The following is a 10,409-nucleotide window of genomic DNA, read 5'->3' as shown; positions in this document are numbered from 1 at the left end:
GGGGGATAAAGCTCAGTAAAGCTGGTTGAACCTTGTCAAGACAAGGTTCCTACTACAGGGGGATAAAGCTCAATAAAGCTGGTTGAACCTTGTCAAGACAAGGTTCGTGTAATCAGTATCTTTATTCAACCAGCATTTCCTTCATTCATCTTCTAAGAATAGCATACCTTTTCTGATAACTAATTCCCATGTAGTTCCTGGGAGGTGGTGGAGAGATGGTGGTGGATGCTATGTCTTTACATGACCTAGATCAAAGGTGAGTGGCTGATCCAAACTGGAGTAAACATAGTATAAAGGCAAAGGCAAGATCCAAGACGGCAGATTAGGAGAGTCAGAGCAAAATTCTCTGCTGTGAAAAACACTAGGTATAGGTCAGAAAGTGCTCCAGAACAGCAGTTCCAGGGTGCCACTGGCTGGGCAGGGGCTTCCACTCCCCCAGTGAGTGTGTACTTGGAGAAACTGACAGGCTGTGTTCAAGATGGGTGAGTGTTCAGCCCAGAACACTGCCAGGTAATGGGCGGCTGGAGCCAGAGGACAGCATGGAGGGGAGTAGCTATCCATGCCCTGGGCACCCTCCTCAGTACCTGGTGTGGGTGATAACCCTTCACAAATCTGTGGCCAGGAGCCCCTGGGCTAGGGATTGGAGCTTGGAGCAGGCAGACAAGCGTGGAAAGGGCAGTTTTTAGTGCCCTGTGCAGCCATCTTTGCAGCTGACTGGGAGACAACCCTTCAAAGCCCCACAGCCAAAAGCTTCCTTGAGGGAATTTGGAATTCAGTGGGCTTGTGATGGTGTCCACCCTTCCTCCATGGAAGCCTGCAGTGTGTATAGCCTAGGGACAGAGGTGCCACACAGAAGTGCCAGGAGCCTGCCACCAACCCCAGGGACTCATGGGCCTATGGCAGAGAGGAACGGTGGGACATTTGAGCTGAAAGGTGAGACATGCAGCTCTGCAGCCCCAGAATACTCCACCCACAGCCCTGGGAACAGCCAGGACTACTGTGTCCTGGAGCAGACTCCCTGCCAGACAGCACAAGGCACCCTCCCCACCCCACCAGGGCTGGCAGTACCCAGTGCACACAGAAAATTGGTGCACTGATTGGACCTTCACATGGTTTTGACCCCCACTCAGTGCCTAGACAAAGTTGGGGAGAACTGGCTTGAGCATAAGAGATGGCTCAGGAGCACCAACTGCTGGTTGGTTAGGGAAAGTGCACTCCACCAAGCTGTAGCTCTGCCAAATTACAGATAAATGTTCAAACAATCATGCATATCCTAAAAGAAATCTATCAAGATAAGCAAATGCCAAGAGGTCAGAAACAACAGAAAATTATAAAGCATATGAAGAAACCAAAAGATATGGATAGCCCAAATGTCCAAATTAAAAAACCAGAGGAGACACAGAACTTGGAGCAATTAATCAAGCAATATCATGACTCAGGTTATAAAGGCCATGAATAATACCCTAAAGAGCACAAAGAAGAATTTGCAAGAGTAAATTAAAAAATAGTGGATCTTATGGAAGTAAAAGATACTGTTGACCAAGTTCAAAATATTCTTGAGACACATAACACCAGATTTGAAGAGGTAGAAGAATGAATTCGTGAACTTGAAGATACAGTGAGGGAAAGTGAAAGAATGAAAGAACAAATGGTGAAAAAAATAAAAAATTTGAAATGGATCCTGGGGAAATGATGGACAACATGAAGTGCACATATATAAGAATGACTGGTGTTTCAGAAGGGGAAGAGGAAAGTAAAGGGCTAGGAAGAGTATTAAAAGACATTGTTGGGGAAAACTTCCCAACCCTTCTAAATAACATAAATATGTAAATCAAAGATGCCCAATGAACTCCAAATAGAATAAATCTAAATAAACTCACTCTGAGACATATTCTGATCAGATTGTCAAATGCTGAAGAGAAGGAGAAAGTTCTGAAAGCAGCAAGAGAGAAGTGATTCACCACATGCAAGAGAAACAACATAAGACTAAGCAGTGACTACTCAGAGGGCACCATGAAGGTGAGAAGGCAGTGGTATGACATATTTAAAATTCTGAAAGAGAAAAATTGCCAGTCAAGAATTCTTTACACAGCAAAGCTCTCCTTCAAAATTGAGGGAGAGCTAAAAATTTTCACAAACAAATGCTGAGAGAATTTGTTAAAAAGAGGCCTGCCCTACAAGAAATACTAAAAGGAACTATTGGCTGAGAAAAAAAGAAAAGAGAGAGAGGTCTGGAGAAGGGCACAGAACTGAAGAGTTTTAGTAAGGGTACCTTAAAGGAAATAAATAGAGAGGGGGGTGGAACACATCTGACAAATAAAAAACAAAGGATAAGATGGCTGGCTGATTCAAGAACTGCCTTCACAGTAATAATATTGAATGTGAATGGATTAAACTTCCCAATTAAAAGATATAGATTGGCAGAATGGATTAAAAAATATGACCCATCAATATGTTGTTTATAAGACTCATCCTAGATCAAACGACACAAAGAAATTGAAAGTGAAGGATGGAAAAAAATATTCCATGCAAGCTACAGCCAAAAGAAAGCAGGGGTAGCAAGACTAACTTCAGAAAAAATAGACTTTATTATTTTATTTTTGTATATAAAGGATTAAAAAATTCCAATTTAATAAATTTTGGAAAAGCAAATGTAAAATGCCTTGGGCTTATAAAACCAGAATTTACAATCATCTGTGAATAGTCAAAGACAAATCATAGAACCATTTTGATTACAAATCCAAAGTAATTCTAATGTTGGTTACGAAATCACTTTCCCGTTGCCCTAATAAGATTACAGTTGTAAGCATCCCCACTGCTACTCACACTGCTGACAGAAAACATCTCCTTCTTCCAGGAAGGTGTTTCCACACTCAAGTCACATCACACATACCAGGCACATCTTTCCTTTTGCAAAAACTTAGCAAGATAATATCTCCTTTTGGCTTAGGTCAACCACCTTCCTTTTATGAATAATCCCCTTTCCCCCCCGTGCCTGAATCCCTCCAAGTCTTCGTCCTCCACAGGCTGTCTCCCTGGGTCCCAGTTCCAGCAGGGCAGGTCCTTCTCTAAAAGGAGGGCCGGGTCAGTGAGGCCACATCCGTCACACATTAGGTCCTCCCTACGCCAGTTCCAGCTGGATGCCTGGTTTTCTAGCTCCTTTGCACTCAAGAAAGTTGTATTGCTCTTTTCTCTTTCTTCCTCATAGCTCAATACTCTCCTGCCTTTTCCTGACATCTATTCCAGTAAGACACCTGGTCATTCCTAGGTCCTCCTGTCTTGCACAACCCTTCATTGATACCCAGGTGACTGTAAACACCACTTCAACACTGAAAATCTCTTGGTCTTTTCCTATCTCAATCATCTCAATGCAACTGGGTCTCTTCTGGGAGCCCCGAGTCTTAAGCCAGCCATTCCTCTCCAGACACCTTCTGCCTCCCGACAGACTGTCTCAGTAATTGGCTAACTTTGAGATGCCTCCTGCTCTGCAAGAACACCACAGCCTCTATCAGTTGCAAGCCTGAGGAAAGATGCCAGTCCTGCCAATTCTGACCAATGGTTTTGGGGTGAATATAGTACCACCCTCTCCTCTTCACTACACTTTTTCATTAACCCACCTATAAACATTCACTTTAGTAGTTAAAGCACAAAGCTCTTGAGAGCTGTCTTTTCTCTTTCTTTCAATATGTCTAGACTCCATCACAAGGGGTCAGGAAGCACCTGCTAGCCTTTTGAGTGCCTCTTAGGAACTAGCACCTAACTGGCTAAAGTGTGTTACCACAGCTAGTTATATTTTATGGCCCCCATACAGTATGTGTTGTAGCTTTATTCATTTTGCAAACAGTGAAATTTATCAGGGATCTGATCTTATGCAACTAAGATTTTATCATGCTAATCTCCCATTAGCATTAAAAATGCTCCACTTTTAGTATGTCCACATTAAATACTCAATGAAGAAGTGCTGCTTGGAGAAAACATGGAAGATTTCTTTAAGAAAGCAACCATACTTTCCTCTCTAGTACAGCAAAGGGCTGGAGGTCTGTTTCCATTCTCCTCTCCTTTCTTCTGGCACAACTAATCCACAACTCAGTGGCAGCACAACCCTAATTTAGCAGGCACTCATCATCACGACCAGAACACCTATGCATGTAAAGAGGGTGAGATGGAAAAACTACATATCCATAGACGCTTTCCAATGGAGAGGTAAAAGAAAAGTCTCATGAGACAGCTGGGCAGAGAGGCTAAACTTAGGTGTGTCAGTGCACACACACAAACAGGGACAAGTCAAATGTCTCAACAAGGATTTACTTTAACAGAACCTGGCAGACGTATGCTATGCTCAAGTCTTACTAGAAAGGAGTCACTTGGTTTTTTTTCCCTTTCTTAACACAGCACAAGCCAATGGCCAGCTAACCATTTAGACCCATCGTTGACTAGAAGGGAGCAGCATCTGACACAAAATTTCAGGCCCTGGTTTTATGTGCCTTTAATACTTTTTGTTTTTAAAATCCTTTCCTCTGTGTTCACTAAACAGAATTTTTTCTTTGTAAGGCTACTTTTTGTAGCTTCTTTTTCCCCTTTTGTATTTATCATGTTTTTAATTTCTTCTCTGAGGAGGGATTCTCTGAATCTGCATCTTCTAAATCAACTTGGTGCCTTTTGAGGCCACCGTGGCCATGAACACCCCTGCTGCTGTCTGTGGTTGGAGAATCAGTGGGGTCCTCTCTCGTTCCAGCATTCGGGGTCTCACAGGCCATTTCAGAGCCACAATAATCTTTGTGTAGGAGTGTCCCTTTGTGTAGGAGTGACAAGTTATCATGGTCAGTGTCCAAATGTCCTGGGGAGGAGTAGGCCACCACCTCCAGCTCCCCAAAGTTCCGTCCATTGTTGGGGTGAGGGGGACGGGGGTGCAAGTGTCCATTGTTGTGGTTGGCACAGACGGTTTCCAGGCTCCTCTCCTCGTTGTTGTCGGACTGGGTCCTGGGACAGTTGCCAGGCCCGCTGCTGAGAGTGGAGCCAGATGCCTTGGGGATAGGAGAAGAGGGTGGCTCCTCAGCCCGGCTGCTCAAGGCCTTGCTCAGGGCTTTTCCATTGAGCTTCTTGGTTTCGAAAGAGTGTTCTACAGAGCCACCATTGTTAGTTTCCTGAGAAGTGCCCTCTGGCACCTCTGCCCAAGGGTGGCTGCCATGCTCATGGCCTGGGCTATTGCTAGAGTTTCTAGAAGCCTCTTCTTTAAAAGCATCCTTGCTGTGGCCTTCAGGGGGCAGGTCCTGGTTCCTCGGGACCATAGCTGTGTTTAGACAAGCTTCCTCACTGGAAGAAGGGGCTGGGTTGTCCTTGTGGCTGGTTTCTGCTCTCCCATCATCTGCCTCCCCAGACACTAGGGAGGTCTCTCCAACTTTGTTATTTGAATAGGAGATATAGGAGTAGCGGAGACACTTGTAAGCTTTATAAATCTTTCGCTCGACCGACTCTATGTCAGAAGTCGGTGATGCCCGGCTCGGCTGAATCTCCAAGGTGGAAGTGCCCTGCTCAGGGGAGGAGGTAGGGGAGGAAGAGAAGTCATCCACTTTGATCTGGGGGTAATCATAGTTGTCTTCTCCAATGTAGGTGTTGGTGGGCTTGGTTGGGACACTGGGCCTCTCTTCTAGGGGTGCCTTCTGTCGGCGCCGCACGGCATTCTGCTGCTGGGTGGAAGCTCGATGTTCATTCAGCAACTCCTCATCTTCTGAGCTGCTGGAGCTGCTGGAGCTGCTGGACTCATCTTCAGGGCTGAGAGATCGTGGCCAAGGGAAAAGATCGGTGTCTAGTTCAACCTCACAGGTGTTTTCTTCAGAATCGGACTCATTGGAAAGGGCCAGGAGCGCCGCAGAGCAGACAAGCTCTGCTGGCGAGAGGCTGCATCCTCGCATGTGGGTGGTGGCGGAGTTGATGCCACTGTGTTTGTGGTGGTGACCCTCAGGGGCCCCAGGTGGAAGGTGTTGTCGGTAGACTTGTCCACTGTGGGGGGTGGGAAGTGGGGCAGTGAGACCGAGGACTCTGAATCAGTGTAGCCGGAGCGCTCACTGACACCGGCGTGCAGCTGGAGGATGGTACTCTCACTGAGGTCACTGTCTGAGATGGAGCTCCAGCCCTCAATCTCGCGGCGCACCAGGAAGTCAAAGAAGGCCATCATAGTCATGTGACAGGCCACTCCCACTATTCAGCACCAGACTAATGTACTCTTCGTGGGTATAGAGGCAGCGGGAATCATCCTCGATCCAACCATCGAGGTCTCCGGTACATCCTGGCTGCTTGTATGGGCTCCAGATCTTAATGATCTTTTCTACACCAGAAGGGAAGATCATGTAGGTATGGGGATTAAATTGAACCTGGTTAACAATAGACCGATGCCCTTTCAGCACCATGAAGTCTCCGTTGACTACCCTACCAATGCCACCTGCTTCTGGATCTGCAAGAATTCTCCACATGTGTAGGTTGAAATCATCAGAGCCTGAAAGGATGTATTGGTCACAATCTTCTGCAAAACAGCAGCTTTTCCTAGTGCAAGAGTTGAAGTAGCCCTGATTGTCAGACTGGAACATAGGCAGGCGGGAGTGGATGTCATACAGCACAGGGGGCAGGTGACGCCTCAGGGCCAAGAGCTGGGTCCCATTGCTGTTGAATTGCACACTCATGGTGCTTTGGAGGGACAGGTTGCCACCATAGCGCAGGAGAGAACTCTGAGGTTTTCTAATATCCCAGAGTCCCACTCCTTCCTTTGAATTAGCTGTGGCCGGTAACCTGGGCTCCACAGGATTAAACATGACACTGTGAAAGGCTGATGAATAGTTTGCCAGGCAGAAGGGCTCTCCGTGGGGAGACTCCTAGATGTCCCAGATGAGAACCCAGCCATCATCTGAGGAGCTGGCAAAAATGTTGTCATTCACCGGGCTCACAGACAAGCCATATACCGCATCTTCATGGGCAAACACGTCCAGGGTCTCGCTGCTTTCAACATCATGGAGAATAACTTGCTCATCATTTCCTCCTGAGAATACTTTGGTGTTCCCACTGTTGAAAGCCAGGCAAAAAATATTGGAATGATGTTCTCCTTTCAGCTGCATGGGCTTGACTCTGGAGTGGATGGCTTGTTCCATGTGCCATAGTAGAACCCGGCGATCATCTCCTCCTCATGCTGCCCCCAGGCCAGCTCTCCTTTCATGCTGGAACCGCCACCACCACTGCTCGCACCGCCGCCCCTCCCTCCAAAATAGACTTTAAATGCAAGGATGTCATAAAAGGCAAAGAAGGACACTATATAGTAATAAAAGGAATAATTCAACAGGAAGAAATAACAAGCATAAATGTTTATGCACTCAATAAAGGTGCTCCAAAGTACATGAGACAAACTGGCAAAACTGAAAGAAGCAATCGATTTTTCCACAATAACTGTGGGAGACTTTAGTACACCACTCTGTCCTATAGATAGATCAACCAGACACAGTAACGATAAGGAAATTGAGAACATAAACAATGTGATAAATGAATAAGACTTAACAGACATATATAGAACATTACATCCCAAATTACCAGGATATGCATTCTTCTCTAGTGCTCATGGAACTTTCTCCAAGATAGATCATATGCTGGAAAGATGGAGAGAGAGAGAGAATGATACAGCAAATGTTAAAATTGGTGGATCTGGGTACCTGGAGGAAGAGGTGTATGTTGGAGTTCTCTGTCTGGGTTTTGTATTATTTTTGCAACTGTTTTGTAAATTTGAAATTATTTCTGAATAAAAAGTTTAAGAGAAAAAAAGGCAATGGCAAGATAATGACAAAGCAAAATGGATGCTGGATTCAAATCCCAAATCTTCCCCTCAAGAGCTGTGTGAATATCTTTTTGATTTTGTCTCCTCTTCTATAAATGGCTATAAAAATAATGCCTATCTTGTGAGAGATGCATCTTGAAGAATGACAGTGAGTTATTATAAACCTAATCAGGTGGTGATTACGATTGCAGCTGCGGTTCTAGACGTAGTTTCATTGCTGGAACAATTCCACACATCCTTGCACCTGATATGCTATTGAACCGAATGCTTTTTTCTATATACCTATTAGTAAACACCATCAGAAGCAGTTTGCTTTCAGTTAGCAGGGTCAACATATACTTTCACTATCCGACCTCAGGGCTATCTCAGCTCTCCAGTCCTATATCATAATATTGTCCAAGCAGAACTTGATTGCCTTTCCATCCCACAGGACATCACATTAGTTCATTACATTGATGCTGTCATGCTTCCTGGTGAACAAAAAATAGCAACTTCTCTATATACACTGGAAAGAAACCTTCCATAAAGTGAGAAAGAAATTCTGTATAAATTCAGGGTCTTTTCACCGTGATAAAATTGCTAGAAGTCCAGTGGTCTAGGAACAATGAGATATCTTTTCCAAAGTAGAGAAAAAGTTGATGCACCTGTTCTTTCTACCACTAAGAAAGAGGCATAATACCTAGGAGGCATTTCTTAAAAAGGATTTTGGAGGCAACATATATCTCATCTGGACATACTACTCTGACTAATTTACTGAGAAACCAAAAAAGCTGCTGGTTTTGAGTGGGGCCCAAAGCAAGAGAAGGCTCTGCTACAGGTCCAGGCTGCCATACAAATTGTTTTACCACTTGGACTGTATAATGCAGCACATTCAATGATGTTTGAAGTGGCATTTAGGGACATTGTATGGATACTTTGGCAGATTCCCATAGGTGAATCACAATCCAGACCCTAGGGGTTTGGAGCAAAACTTTGCTATCCTCTGAAGACAGCTATTCTCTTGAGAAAAAGTTTCTGGTTTGTTACTGGGTCTTAGTAGAGACAATAGTTGGCCACGAGTTACCAAGTTACCATGCAATCAGAATTGCTCATCATGAACGAGGTGTTGATTGACCCTCAAAGCCATAAAGTTGGACATTCATAGCAGCAAACCGCGATCAAATAGGAGTATATGAGAACTATATGGTATGTGTGAGATCAGGCTCAAGCAAATCCTGAAGGCACAAGTAAGTTGCATAAGCAAATCGCACAGATGCCTTTGGCCCATACTCCTACAACATTGCCCCCTCCCTCTCAACCCACATCTATCGTTTCGTGGGGAGTTCACTATAGCAGGTTGGCTGAGTAGAAAAATGTCAGGCTTGGTTTAAAGATGGGTCTGTATAATATGCTGGCACTATCCACAAGTGGACAGATGTACCACTGCAGTTCCACCATGGAATAGCTCTGAAAGACAGGGGTGAAGGAAAATCCTCCAGTGGGCAGAACATAAAGCAGTATACCTAGTTGTTCATTTTGCCTGGGAGGAGAAATGCCAGAATTATAGACCTATACTAATTCATAGGTGGTGGCTAATGGTTTGGTTGGATGGTCAGAGACTCAGAGGGATTGTGATTGGAAAATCATTGACAAGGAAGCCTGAGAAAGACATATGTGGGTAGAATTCTCTGAATATGAATAGAGTATGAAAATATTTGTGTCCCATGTGAATGCCCACCAAACAGTAATCTTTTTAGAGGGGGATGTTAATAAGCAGTTCGATGAGATGAGCTGTTCTGTGGATATCTTTTAGCCTCTTTCCACAGTAACCCCTGTCTTTTTATGATGGAAGCCAAAAAGAAAACTGGCCCATGGAGATTAGCAACATAGATTTCCACTCACCAACAATGATCTGCCTACACCCGCTGTTGACTGTCCAACTTGCCTGTTGGGAGGGACTAGCACTGAGCCTCCAATATGGCACCATTCTCTGAAAGCATTAGTCAGTTACCCATTAGAAGATTGATTACAAAGGATTATTTCCATCTTGGAAGGGACATGACTTTATTCTCACTGGAATAGACACTTTCCCTGGACATAGATCTACCTTCTCTGTTCACAATACTTTTGCCAAAGCGACTGTTCAGGGATTTATGGAACACTTATTCATTATTTCATGCAGCATTGCTTCTTACCAGGAAACTAATTTTATAGCAAATGAAGTGTGGCAGTGGGCTCATGCTCATGGAAATCATTGGTCTTTCCATGTTCCCCATCACCTTGAAGCTTTTGGCCTGATAAAATGGTGGAATGGCTTTTTGAAGACTCAGTTACAGTGCCAGATGGGTGGAAACACCTTTCAGAACTGGGGCAGTATCCCTCAGGATATAGTTAATGCTCTAAATTAGTGAACAGTGTATGTTACTATTTCTCCCAAGACAGATTTTATGGGTCCAGAATTCAAAAGGTAGAAATGGGAGCGGTTCCTCTTACTATTAACTCCAGTGAGCTTCCCGTCTGCACAACTTTAGGTTTTACTGATCTAGAAGTCTTAGATCCCAAGGGAGGAATGTTTCTACCAGGGGACATAGCAATGGTGCCATTAAACTGAAAGCGA

The 10,409-nt window shown here is 44.6% G+C and overlaps 1 protein-coding gene across 1 annotated transcript; it reads right to left on the bottom strand.

Moving 5' to 3' along the window:
* Positions 1-4,513: 4,513 nt before the first annotated feature.
* LOC119537762 (DDB1- and CUL4-associated factor 5-like) lies at positions 4,514-7,168 on the bottom strand. The gene is given in 3 exon segments (XM_037840308.1): positions 4,514-5,863; positions 5,866-6,173; positions 6,175-7,168. Coding segments are annotated over 3 exon segments (2,547 nt in total). The 5' UTR covers positions 7,140-7,168; the 3' UTR covers positions 4,514-4,589.
* Positions 7,169-10,409: the final 3,241 nt, after the last annotated feature.

This window comes from Choloepus didactylus, chromosome 6 (genome assembly GCF_015220235.1).
Source record: "Choloepus didactylus isolate mChoDid1 chromosome 6, mChoDid1.pri, whole genome shotgun sequence".
Classification (NCBI taxonomy): domain Eukaryota; kingdom Metazoa; phylum Chordata; class Mammalia; order Pilosa; family Megalonychidae; genus Choloepus; species Choloepus didactylus.
This window is presented reverse-complemented; position numbering and strand designations above follow the sequence as displayed.